Source organism: Pelodiscus sinensis, chromosome 18, assembly GCF_049634645.1.
Source record: "Pelodiscus sinensis isolate JC-2024 chromosome 18, ASM4963464v1, whole genome shotgun sequence".
NCBI lineage: Eukaryota > Metazoa > Chordata > Testudines > Trionychidae > Pelodiscus > Pelodiscus sinensis.
In genome coordinates, this window is record NC_134728.1 from 1,284,912 (window position 1) to 1,298,305 (window position 13,394).

At 56.3% G+C, this 13,394-nt stretch overlaps 1 protein-coding gene across 6 annotated transcripts in view; it reads left to right on the top strand.

The window, feature by feature from the left end:
- Positions 1 to 13,394, top strand: part of NOL4L (nucleolar protein 4 like) — a 114,313-nt gene that overhangs the window by 72,208 nt on the left and 28,711 nt on the right. For 3 of the 6 annotated variants that reach the window (XM_014570850.2, XM_075900827.1, XM_075900831.1), the window contains one exon: positions 5,296 to 5,437. In XM_014570850.2, coding sequence (XP_014426336.2) covers positions 5,296 to 5,437 — 142 coding nt within the window. Of the gene's footprint in view, positions 1 to 1,135; positions 1,262 to 3,767; positions 4,290 to 4,331; positions 5,190 to 5,295; positions 5,438 to 13,394 lie in introns of those variants that run through there. The other 3 variants (XM_075900828.1, XM_075900829.1, XM_075900830.1) reach the window with 3 other exon arrangements.

Sequence of the window (13,394 nt, forward strand, 5' to 3'; positions counted from 1 at the left end):
GCATTCTCTCCAAGTCGCTGGTTCTGATGTGGAGAGGTAAAGCAGCTCCAAGGGCAGGCAACCAGGCCACATTTAGTTGATTTCTAAAAAGGTAGCTGACTCTACAATACAATTAATACTGGCATATGGTGACGGCGTTTGTCACCTGTTGAGAAATTGATATTTCCCTTAAAGTAAACAATCACCACCCTAGATTTTGGTTTCTGGAGTCCACAGAACGAACAGGCTTTTTTGTCATGGCAAGTAAGTAGGGCTATACTTCTAAATGAAACCAGATCACCTCAAAAAGAAAATAAGCAACACAGTGTTACAGTTCCCAGTGTCTGGAAAATAAACGGTGCTATAGATGGTGTAACTGACTTTGGAGGCATTTGCAGACCAGTTGCAGAGAAACTGAGCCTGCCTGTAAAAGAAGCAGGTTACTGATATCGCTTGCATATATTTACAAGGCCTGGTTATAAGAAGAGCTTTCCTACGCCGCTCGGGCGCAGCCTGTGGTGTGGAAGGCTGTTCTCTAAGAAGTCCTGAAGAGAAAAGATTATTCATCAAGAGGGAATCACTGTCCGGTGATTAAAGCACAAGATGGAGTCCTGCGATTTAGGTTCTGCCTCCAACTCAATCTGAGGTCTTCCACAAGTCGCTGCAGCTGTTGGTGACTCAGTTTCTTCAGTTCTGAAATAAGGCTACTGTCTCTCTCATTCAGGGAGAAATAATGGGGCTTCATGCTGATTAACATTTATAAAGTGCTTGAAGATTCTTGAATGGAAGATACTAGAGATGTGCAGAGCATTATTAATATTGCACATGTGTTTTCTTTTGATAACTAGAGTACATGTGTAGACCAGATCCGTCTGCCAAGCGGATCTGAATATTGGACCTGAGAGAGAGAATGGTAGGGGTGTTTTTCCAAGTCGCTTGCTGTGCCTGAAGTCCTTGTTCAGCTATTTGGGTGTGGACCTGTGAATGTACCCATGGGCTCTTGCTTCGGAAAAGAAGCTGCACAAATATTTCATGATCCTTAATCATTCAGTCCCATGAATTCTAGAAATGAAGTGATGGAACTTTACTGCAGTGTGAGATCTCTCCTGAGAGCTGGAAAGGGGAGGGATAAGGGGGTGGGAGGGAAGAAGGAAGGTTAGGAAGGAGGGAGAGAGAGAGGGAGAGATTGTGCTAGCTGATTAGGGCAGCTGCTGTGGCTTTCATCTGTGTCATGACTGGCATGGTACGGGTGAAGAGAAGGCAAATCTGGAGCCGGGCTGTGGTAAGGGAGTGTGCTTTTTTTTTAAGGAAAGTTTCATTTGAAGTTTGTTTACAGGAAAGAAGAAATTAGCAGCGAGAATTCTCCAGAGAATCTAGGGAGGAAAAGAACGAGCTGCCTGACTTGCAGGCTGAAAGGGAGTGGAAGGGCAGGTTATATTTACCGTATTGCTCTGAATTGTAGCTAGTGCTGCTGTTCACAGATTTCACTGCATCTGGTGGGGTTTTGATAAACAACTTCATGGCCCACTCACAGGATTGGCATTCAGGGCACAATTAAGGGCACGGGGGATTTCCCATCTGATATTTTGTTTCATTAGTTGGACACCAGACCTTTGTGTGCTGAAAAAAGGATCCCCTTGCATCACGCTGAAATGTAAGCAAGTCTTAGAGCCATAGCTGGAGAGGAGAAGCTGTTGGGCACTGTTTGGATGGGCCTCGCGTCACTGGAATCTTCGCTGGCATAAGGAGGGCACTGCCAGGAGTCACTGCTGGCATTGATAGGGCATTGTGAGGAAGTCACAGAGCTCAGGGTCTTATTTGCTTTGACAAGCTACGCTGATGAGGAAGTTGGCACTGGTGGCTGTTGGAATACTAGCTCGTAGTGACAGGACAGAGCTAAGGGGCATCTTAAATTGCTAAAGCCAGGACGTGTGCTAGCAAGGCAGCAAAGCAAGAGGCTGCAGCTCACATCCATGGTTCTGGGCTGTGTTGCCAGGTAGGGAAAGCCTGGAAGAACACAGGGCGGCATTGTTTGAGTGCTGCAGTAAGGAACTTCTTGAGCCGTCGTGTGTGGTTGCAGTAGGACGCTGTTATGAGCTCTACACACTATTGGCTTGAGGTGGTGGATTGATTGGGTGCTACCAAGAGACCGTTCTCGTGGCCGGTTTTACATGTGGCACCGATGGGTTACTGCCATGTAGCAAGACATGCTGCGAGAGCTGCATGCTGCAGAAATGGGGCCCGGCTGCTAGGAAGTTAATATTGCTGGAGTCTTTCAGTGTAAGTGCTCTTGTTCTCCCAGTTGATAAGCATGGAATTAATGGAGGAGGGTACATGCTGCTGCAGGTTCCACCTCAGTAGCCTGCTCTTTTTTGCTGCTCGTTTATATCAGAGACTGCTAATCACGCACTGAGTCTTGCTGGACTTCACTCGCTCACAGTTAGATCCGTTGGTAGCTTGACAGTCAAAGCATTAGTCTACCCAAGAGATAGCAGACCAATATAATACTGAGGGGGTTTTATATGTAATACAGCTTTACATGATAGGCTGCTAGAAAGATGCTCTATGTACATGTGTGCCTAAGTGTATAGCTGAGCATACCTCCTAGAACCCAACACCCCATGGGTAAGCTTGTGGGTACTGAGACAGGGCTGTGTCTTCTGGAATTTGCACCTTAAAGATGTTTTCTTAAGCATGGGCCTGGCCATTTTCATTCGGTACTGCAAGATACACTCTGAGCCCAGGCCTTGTTCAGGCCGGACACATGGGGAGCTATGAGCAGCAGGAGACCTTGGCAGATAACCTTGGACAGTGATCTTACTTGGACAGACTAAGCTTTGTAAGGATGCCCAGATACCAGGTGATGGGCACCCTACATGCTTACAATTATATATATATGTATATAGTTAGCAGCGGACAATTCCCCTCCAGCTCAGACCCTGTGTAAGACGAGAATATAGAGGATGTCTGTACTGGGGGGGCGGGACAGCTTATGGCAATGAGTCTGAGAACCAGACTCTATAGAGAATCAGCCTTGATGGTAGCAGTGTAGATGCTCCTGCTCTGGCAGGAGTGTGGATTCTGAAACCCAGGAAGTGGAGTGAGTCTCAGAGCAGAAGCCGGTACATGGACATGGCTACGTTTAACACTGTCGTGTGAGTGCTGCCTGTCTAGGTCTAGAGACCCAAGCTTTGACGTTCACTGTCACAGGCTTTGTTTGCTTGGTCGGTTTGGTTTGTGCAGTGTAAACGTACACTGCCAGTCAGGAAACGAAAGGTATCGGAATACAACTTTTCGGAGAGAATATTGACCGTTACAGAACGCAGACGTTGTTGAAGCCACGTTACAAATCCCCATCCATTTACCCTGTGTGTCTTGTGGAGCCCACGCTGCCAGAGGTGCGTAAGCGTGTGCATGCTTGGTTGAAAGCTGCATGCTGTAGCACGGTCACGTGAGCATGAGCATGCCTGTGGACTGATAGTGCGAGAGTGCCCGCGTGGGTAGTAGAAGCCTCCTGGTGTGGCTCTGCCCTGTGTGTGATTTTACAAGTGTTCAAGAGGAGGCTGTGCAGAAGCTGTAAATTCCAGGAAACTCCCTCTGAGGCCCAACTCTGTGAAGTGGGGTGGGAGGAGGGAGCCGGCTGAACCCAGCAATTCCTGCCCTGAATGAGCTGATGTCTCTGCAGGGGCAGGGAAGGCAGAAAGCTCAGACCCGTTCTTACACAGTTAAAAAGAGCAAAGGCTGCTGGAAGCAGAACAGCTCTGCACGGAGCGGGGGTGGCTGGAGGGGCAGTCATTGGGGCAGGGAAGAGGAATGGGGTTTGGTATTTTTTCTAGTGCCCAAATGCTGGCGGGAGATAAGGTTACGAGCCTCGGAAAGGTTGTTTTAAATACAAGGCAATAGTTGCGAACACAGAAAGTGGCTCGGCGTAGGGTGTAGTCACTCTAGCCCCCAGCTTTGGATGGAGTCTGTCTTATTTTGGGAGGGAAGTGGAGGAAAGGCACGCAGAGGGACGAGAGAGCTAATGGGTTACACATCCCGGTGTGGTCGGTGCTTCCTTCGTGTTGCTGGGGTCCTGGGGTTCCTTCGCTCTTCCCTTCATCCAGAATCTCACTGCTGCCATTATGGGGATGATTTTGAAATTCAGCGGCTGACCCGTTAGGCTGTGGAAGCGATCCCAGGGCTGTGTCGTGAAGCACAGGACAGGTTCCAAAGGAGGAAGAGAGAATGTCCTTTCAGCTGAGGGAGTGGGAGAGAAGAATTTCATCTATGCCATAGGGAAGTCTGTGGCATCCATGACTTCTGGAAGGGTGCGTTCCCGTCTCAGCGCTGGCTGTTTTCAGAGCAGCAGAACTAGTGCGCCAAGCATTATTTGTCCTAAAACCCACAGGCCTCGCTCCTGCTGCACATCGCAAGGCGCGTTTCCCCCTTGGTTCATACATGCCCGTCCCGGAGAATAGAAGAGCCCCTAGGTCACCTCTTGGCTTACCCACCTCCGTGGGCGTTTCTCTGCTGTTAGACATCTCTCCCTGCGGAGGCCCCCCGAAAACAGGGGGTTCTGCAGATGTTTCTGGCTCGTGCACGGGCTCACTATTCTCCTCTGTTCCCGTTTGTATCTCGTTTGTGGTGTTAATGGGACTTTTTGGCGTCTCTGGACCAAGCCTGCCAAAAAGTTCTGGGAATCTGCTGGCAGATCCAAGGGCCCGTGAAGCAGAGGGTAAAGCAGGCTGCAGGTCCCTAGGATCAGTCCATACTACAGGCAAATCCCCTGCTGCAGTATAGGGCCTATCTACATGGAAGTCAGAGCTGCTCTGCAGATTTTCTCTAGTGGCTGATCTAGCCTAACCCTTTCCTGCTGCATCCCAGCGGTGGGGCTGGTGGTGTTTGGGTGTGTGTTTTGTTTTGAAATACAACGTTCAGCCTACTCCTTTTCAAAGCTCTTTTAACAAAGTCACACCCTGCCTGCGCTGCTTGCACAACCATTTATCTGCCACGGACACGCCGCCGTGTCGATGGAGATTAAAGGGTAAACTCCAGGGCTCAGCCATCCGCTCCTACAGGATGCAAGCTCTTTTAATTGTCCTCAGTTACAGGCTGTGCCATTCCTCAGGCACGTCTTCAAACAGGAAGCAGAAGACTGGGTCTCTCCGCAGGGGAAATGCTACCTAGCCCAGAGCACGCTGGGAAGGGCTATTTGCAGAGTCAAGGAGGTGAACGCGTTTCTTTGGGGGAGCGGGAACTGCCGTACCCCCAAAGGGCTGTGGTCGGGAGCTTCAAAGCCGAAGCAGATTTGACCTTGTCCCTGTTGGCTTTTAGGATGAGACGTCGGTGAGCAGCGAGGATTTTGATATGAACGACTCCACATGGATTGCAGCTGACCAGCATCTGAACTCCAGTTTGAGCCCCAGTCAGGACGAGAGCATGCGGAGCCCTCAGAACCTGCACAGCCAGGAGGATGGTGAGTGCTCCGGGGAGGGGCGGGCTCCCTGGCCTTGGCATCGGCTGTTTTTAAATCTCTCATTAAACTTTACCTGCTGCGTTTCGATCAGGTGTCCCGCCTGGGGGGGTGGATGCCATAGTAGTGTGTGCACAGGGGGCGGCTCTGAAGTCAGACCCCCTCCTGTGGGCAGCATGTGGAGCTAGCGCTGCTGGAACCTGTCCGGCCGTGCTCCGGGGCAGGTGCTGGCTGTGAGAAGGGCTCTGTGGTTTGGGACATCGCCATGTGGCTCTGAGAGACTCTTCCTGTGACAAGATACAACAGAGTCGCGTGACATGCCACGGACATGTGTGTGACATGCCACGGACATGTGTGTGACATGCCACGGACATGTGTGTGACATGCCACGGACATGTGTGTTCCCGGAGCAGAGCACATTGACGGCTAACAACAGCAGTTGCATCGCATTCGAGAGCTGAGCCCGGCGCTTTAATCTGCCCCTGTGGGATCGCTCTAAGATGCAAGTGGCGCCGAGGCCCGGACAAGGGAGCATGCGAGGCCCTGGCATGTGGCTTCTCAATCAGAGCTCTGTGCCTGGGGGAGGCGTGGGGGGATCTGCCTGGGGAGGGCAGCTCATTAAGAGGGGTGGAAGCCGAGCAGCCTGGAATGTGGGGGGAGGCTGGGGAGGAGGGGTGTCCTGCCAGCTCCGTGGAACAGGTTCTCTTGAAAAAAGTAAACACGGGGTGAAGTCTGAGTGCAGGTCAAAGTTCATCTCCATGGCGCTAGAACGAGACGGGCTGGGCCCTGCGTGCTAGCGGTTGCCTCCCTGCGAGGCCGCGTGAGAGCCGACAGCAAGCGGACGCATCTTGGGGCAACTCCGAGCAAGTTGGTGTTGCTTTAAGAGGAGGGACTGGAAACCCACCCCGCCGCGCGGGCAAAGAAAGGGCTTTTGTGCTGGCCTATCTGCCTGGCCCGGGTTCCAGCCGCTCCCGGCTGCAGGCGGAGGAGCCCTGGTGCCTTCCCCGCTCACATGCACCGGGGCAAGTTTGATTGATGTTGCAAAGCTGCAGTTTTGGGAAACGGCTGTTTTTAAAAATAGCAGCGCCCGCCCGGGAGGCTGCCTGCGGGAGGATGTGAAACCTGCCTTCTCGGCAGGGCGCCCTGGTGTCCGTGGAAGCAGACAGTCTAGCACGTCTCCTCGCCTTGCGAATACGCCACGAAGCCCTGGGCAGGCCGCTTGCAGCCCGGGAGGAGGAAGGCGCCACGGAGGTCAATGCCGCGTGTGGTCCCCCCGCTTCCGAAGCGACGCAGAGAAGGGTTTGGCTGTTGGGTGCCATCGTCCGTCGCCCTCCGCACCTGCGCTCCAGGCTGGCGTCTCTCGACAGCCACTGTGCCGTGCAGCTCGGGTGACAGCGAATGTTTTCTGTGCGGCGTTGCAGTCTGGTGCCTGTCATTCATGAATGCACAAGGCCAGCGGTTTCAGACTAGGGGTCGCGGCCCAGCACTGGGGTGGGGTGTCGGGCGCTGGGGCTCGTGGCTGCAGGGGGATCAGGTGAGCAGGGGGGGGCTAAGGCAGCTCCCTGCCTGGCCTGGCCCCGCAGACTGTGCTGTGCCCCAGAAGTGGCCGCCAGCAGGCCTGGCTCCTAGGTGCGGGGAGGGGTGGGGGCACACAGGGCTCCCCACACTGCCTCTGCCCCGAGCACTAGCCCCGCACTCCCATTGGCTGGGAACCTGCTGCTGGTGGCGTCTGGGGGCAGCCTGGTCTGCAGGGCTGGAAGAGGCAGGAAGCTGCCTTAGCCCCCCGCTGACTGGGGGCCGCTGGAGATAAGCCCCTCCTGCCCCAGCCCTGTTACCGCAAAGCTGAAGACGCCTCCTGCACCCTAAAGCTCCATCCCCAGCCCCACCCTGGAGCCCGCACTCCAGTCACATGACGTCAGGTCGCGGCATCGACGATTTCCTTCAACTGGGTCATGAGGAAAAAAGTTGGAAGCCAGCTGCTGCGGAATGACTGGCTTGGGGTCCCTTCCCCCAGCACTGCACTAGGCAGAAGGACCATGGCTTAGGCAGGAGCTTAAGGGTCAGTCACCGAGGCCAAAGTTCTGGCTTCCCAGCTACTTTGGAAATGACAGCGTGAGAATCCCGGGAGTAACGCTTCCCTCTCCCAGGCCAGGTCTCCCCTCTCGAGGAGGCACAGTCCAGTCACGCTCCCACCTTGGAGGCTGAGGCGCGCTTCTTGGGCTGTCCGGGTGCAGGACTCAGTAAAGGGCCCGGGGAGGAAGACTGCAGATGTGTGGCACAGACGGTCAGTAAATGGTAGCGGTTCTCTTTCAGTCAGGCTCCTCACTTGAGGTTTCTGCCTTCTCTTGGCTTCTGTAGCAGCTTTCATTCGGCGCAGAGGCCAGGCAGAGTTTAAAACGCCCATGTGACTGCTTCTCCCCTACTGAGGCTGTGCGTGTGCCCCTGGGCGCGCTCGTGAGAGTCAGGGGGAGGAGGAGACGGGAGAACGCCAGCGTTGCCGAGCAGAGGCGATAGCACGAGAATAAACCCGCTGGCTCTGGCGTTACTGACGGCAGGGCCCTGTCATTGAAGCCAGATTATTGGGGTCTCCATTTGACTGGCAGACCACGTGGACCATCCTGGGTCTAAGCAGGAATGGGGATGATGTGGTGGTTCCCATGACGACCAGTGGCACATCTCCTGCGGGAGCGAGTCGAGGGCAGGGGCTTGTGCCGCTGTGAAGGAAAGCTTCGCCCGGCCTGCCGCCAGCAGCAAGGACTGAGGCAGCCGGAAGGGAAAGGTGGAAGGGGAGGGAATGAAAGTGTCTCCATGCACAGGAGATGGAAGCGAGGAAGACGCGGTGGTGGGAAGGGCAGTCCAGGAGAGCAGCTGAGGAAAATGAAGAGGCAAGTGGGGCTTAAAGGGAGAGAATTAAAAGAATCCACATTTTTACAGCCATGCCCATTTCCTGGGAGTCCTCTGGGCCACGGGGTTTCTCCTTATGTCTGTAGAGCGGGAATCCCCTTCCCCAGGCTGGGTGGGTGTCTGGTCCCAGGCTCAGCAGAGAGGCCAAAAACCTGAATGGGACCAGTTAGTCCCCATTTTGGTAAAGGGGGCTTGGGGACGGACATGTGTCCTCTAGGAAGTAGGAGGCCGGCGGGTGAAGGGGGAAACTCCCCGACCGAACGGTCCACTGGAGCAGGAATTGCAACTGGCCAGCGCCAGCCCTCGTTTGAATTTGAGTTCGAGGACTCGTGGGAGCCAGAGCGGGTGCTCTGGGCTGTGCACCAAAGAATAATGGCTCTAAAACGGTGGCCATGCCGCAGAGGGAGAGACAAGCCCAGGCTGCGCAGTGGGCAGCTGGGGGTGGGTGTCAGAGATATTTCGTGTGACGACAGGAAGCGCGGTCTCAGCACTGTCCTCAAGTATCTCCGCGTGTGGAGCACAGCCCGGTTTCCCTCCTTGGACTTGCCTCGTGGGCTTGGCCGGGGTCAGTTTTCTCTGTTGTCCGGTCCCAATGCCAGTGGTTTGCGAGCACCTTCTCCTCTGCAGTCCCTGCCCGCTGGAGCGGGCACGTTCCGTCTTTTCACTCCATCTCGCTAGAAGATATTCCTCTCCTTCCTCCTCTGGGTGGGACAGTCGCTCTCCCCTGCTGGTGTGCAGCCGGCCAGGCGCTTGGCGCACATGGTCTGTGAAAGGCTTTGTGCAAAAGACAAGTGTACGGCTCAGTTTCCATCTAACAGAAGACCCAGTGCTGAGATCCTGAACTCTAGGTGCATATTTCAGACTTTGTTTTAAGGACCCGTCTCAGGACCTGAAGCTGCTATCCTGGCCCTCCCGGTCGGTTGAAATAGGGATGTTAAATTTCCATGAATCAACTAATTGAGTAGTCGATGGAATTTCCATCAGCTACTCGATTAGGAGGGCGCTTGCTATCCTGCTGCACCTCCGCCTTTGAAATGTACAAGAGCTGTCTGTGGCTCTTGTACGTTTCAAAGAGAGAAGCGCAGCAGTAAGGAGCCCACGCAAGTGGGGACGGCTTCGGTCCCCGTTCACGGTTTCCCCTGCCGCGCCTCTGGCTTCCCTGCCCATCCCATGGAGACGGTGAGTGGGGGGAACGGCTTTTAAGCCAGCTCCCCCACTGCACTGGCTTCTGCTCCCCTCCCCCTTTGCTGCCCCTGATACAGAGGCAGCAAGGAGGAGGAGCAAGTAATCCAGTAGTGACTTGGCTTATTGTGTAGTTGACTAGTCACATACATCCCTAGTTTCAAGACCTGTTCTGGGTGGGTTAGTGGCCATGTGTGGGAGGGTGCACAAGAGGCAAGTGTATCTTGCCTTGAGGTGTTGGTGTCTGCTAGACCTTAGGGGGCAATAAGAGACTCCGACAAAAAACACCTAATTCTCAGGGCCCAGAAACTTTGGCCTGCTGTTATCCTGTTGCAAACTGTGTGTCGACTTTTGAAACAGCAAAGAGCCGTTTGGTATGTGATGCCAACAGGGAGAGCAAAAGACGCTGTCGGGGAGAACTTCAGAAGCACGGTAGCAGCAGCGGCGATGGGGGCTAATGTGGGATTGGCACTGCTAACTGCAGAAGAGGGCACGGATTGAGCCGAGGGGTCCCCAGTCCACAGAATCGCTCCCTGGCTCAGGAATGGAGCATGAACAGCAGCAGGAACCAGCTCCTTCCATTTTCCTCTCGTGGGTTACTCTGCTGCTCCCACGGTGGGAAATGTGAGGGTCGCCCCTCTGCCCTGCTAGGATGTTACTCACGTCTGACACTGCCCAGAAGGGAGCGAATGGGTGTCCAAACCCTGAGCAGGGATGAATGGGAACTTTTCACCACCAACTGCTAGAGCCATTTTCCAGTTCCCCCCGGAGGGATCACTTTGCTGGGGTCAAAGGTGTTCTTGAGGAACAAGAAAAGGTCATCCCTGTATCCTACCGCAGTGCACCACTTGCCTTTCCTTACACGCTCCAGACGAACACACGTTACAGGAACCTGCTAGGCAGACGGGCCGGGCCTCCTGGATCCCTGCTGCCCCAGGGTGTGGCAGAGTTTTAACTCACCGCACGGGGTGAACCGTTTTCTTGCTCGTTTTGGTTTTGGCCTCCATCTGGCAGAACTAGTCAGTGTCAGCCTGAGAGCTGGGCGGTGAAATCTCTCCGTTGCGCACACACTGGAGGTCCGTCCCCATCTCTCCGCATGACAGGTAGGGCAGGCTGCTCAACACGCGGCCTGCGGGTGGGAGCCAAAACAAAGGAGGAGTCAATAGAATGGTCGTCTGCTGAGCTGCGTTTTAGTGGTTAACTTCCGGGACTGTCATTGCTCATTAAAAGTGCTGCCATATGGGTGGAAATCGGGTAACGACTGGATTGCATCTTATTAATATCGCAGAACTGACTTCAGTGGGCTGCATGTTGTGTAGTCGGGCCTTAAACTTTGTATTCGTGCCCGTCAGTGCGAAAGAAGCTATTTGCATCTATATTTGCACGTACATGCAACCACACTTCAGTCGCGGCCCTCGGCATGTGCTGGGAGTATCGCTGTGGCCCCCGGAGCTTCCCAAGCTGAGTGGCCCTGCTGCAGGGAGTCGTGGCACTAGGACGCTGCATATCTACGTGTTGGATTATGTTGCATTTACTGCAGGTTGCACCTCTGAAAACCTGCGCTCTCTGGTCCGGCAGGATCCGCGGTCCAGCAGGGTCACCGCTGCTCCTGGACCAGAGAGCCGGGGCACCTAAGAGCTGGAGGGCCAGCTAGGGCCAGGGGCAACAAGGTTGGCAGCCTGGGAGTAGTGTGAGACCAGGGCTAGGGTCCCACAACAGTGTGGGGCCAGAGCCCTGCGGTGCAGCCCCATGGAGTGTGGGGCCAGAGCCCTGCAGTGCAGCCCCATGGAGTGTGGGGCCAGAGCCCTGCAGTGCAGCCCCATGGAGTGTGGGGCCAGAGCCCTGCGGTGCAGCCCCATGGAGTGTGGGGCCAGAGCCCTGCGGTGCAGCCCCATGGAGTGTGGGGCCAGAGCCCTGCGGTGCAGCCCCATGGAGTGTGGGGCTGGGTTCCCACTGCAGGAGCCAGAGCCTGGACTGTCCTGCGGCAGCTGGGCAAGCAGCCCAGCCAGGTTAGGGGGGTGAGGGGCAAGGCAGGGTGCCTGCTGGGCTTGGGGGCCAGTGGCAGGGGACCTCTCGTTGGGGACCAGTCAGGTCCTGATAGTGCTGGACCAGGGAGGTCCAATCTGGAGCCAATTACAGATTAGGGATAATTCAGTCTCACTGGGGCTGGTGTGAACAGCAAAGCCCCCTTGGTTTTTGGGTGTTCTCCCCAACAACGGAGACTACTTTGCAATCCGGCACTGGCCACATACCGAGCTGCCACCGCTCGGCTGCCTGGCTCAGGGATCAGCCTGGAGGTGCTCTCAGCACCAGCTGTGGGGGCGGGAGAAGGCCACTGAACCTCTGGCCCCACGTCCCTTTTTTAAAATAAGCCCAGCAGTCTGCAAGGAAAACCAGCCTTGAGCCCAGACCCCGTCCCGGCAGCAGGGGGTGGGCAGACCCCCTCTCAGCCAGGGCCAGCCTGGGGCTGATCCAGGGTTTGAGTGGCAGGGCCGTGCAGAGTCTGCTCTGCCTTGGGGACCGGTCGCTAATCCCCGCCCTGACAGGAGGGGCCGAGTGCGGCCGGCCAGTGGGCCGTGCCCAGGAGATGCACCTTTCCCCTGAGAGAGCTTTCAGGAGCAGCTGGGGGCAGATGCTGGGGGCATTCCTTGGACATGCTCCTCCTGTGGGGCCGGGAGGTGTGTCTGAGATCGCTTGGGGGGCCACTGTGGGTAGGCAGAGGGGTGACGGCAGTCCCGAGGGTGTCCCGAACGCTCCCCGCCTGCCGGGTGCCCTTCGGGAGCTGTGCTGCATGGTTACCGTGGCGCAGGGCTCGGGGTACCGCTGGGTCTTCTGCGTGGCGAGGAGCCTCCCGAGCGAGCTCGGCTCCAGCTCGGGCGCTGGGGTTTCCATTCGTGCCGCGCGTTCACCATTGTTCCGCCCGCCACGTGCCGGCTCCATGCTGCCGTGTGGGGCTCGAAATTCCCCTCAGGCGCCGCGTCCTCAGAGCTGCCGCACACTTTTCTGCTTACACGAGTAGGGCTGCTTCCCACATCCAGCGACACGGCATCCCTCCGTTTCCCTGCCAGGCCGTGGTGGCCATGGTGGCGCTTTGGGGCCCTCCAGTCACAGCAAGAGCCCCCCCCCCCCTTGCATGGCAAGGAATGCAAATGCACCTTGGCTACCCACAGTCCTCATCTCCATGGAGACCGGGCTCCAGGCAGCCTGCTCCTTTCTGGGCTCCACCATCCCTCACCCTCCCCAGGGTCTGCCATGCTCTCCCTGGAGTCGGTAGGGGGTGGGAGAGGTGAGGGCACCTCACGTCCTCTCCAGAGACCCCAAAACAAGGTCCTGTACCCTCACCAGCCCTTGCCTCAGACCAGCTCCTCCCCTGGATTTACACCCCCCACTCCCCAGCTTTTATCCTGCCTTCCCGCAGCCTTGCCTGCAGCTCCCCTCGGGCCGAGTGCTTCCCAAGCCGGCTCGGTGACCAGCCCCTGGTACCCCCTGCACTGCCCAGCGAGGCTGCCCTTCCTAGCTCCCAGGCCAGGCACCAGTGTGGAGATGGGGCTGAGGTCCCCCGAAGGCCCCGCTCACCTCTAGACACGGGGCCCTCCTGGTCTGTCACCCACGTGCCACCCCGGGACTGTGTGAGGCTGCGGGCCGGGCTGCATCTGGGGCCTGAATTGGACCCACAGAACATCGAGAGCCCAAGTGGCATGTCCATGGCTCTCCAGGCACACGTCTGACATGGCTTCCTCTCAAGTGCTGGGAGCGCTGCCTTGGCCCATGGGCCGGCTTCCTGCGGATCGCACGCACGGCCCATCCCCCTGCTAGAGGTCTCTCAGGGCAGCTGTTCTCTCCCCTCCGCCCTTCTCTAGCCCCTCTCCCGGCT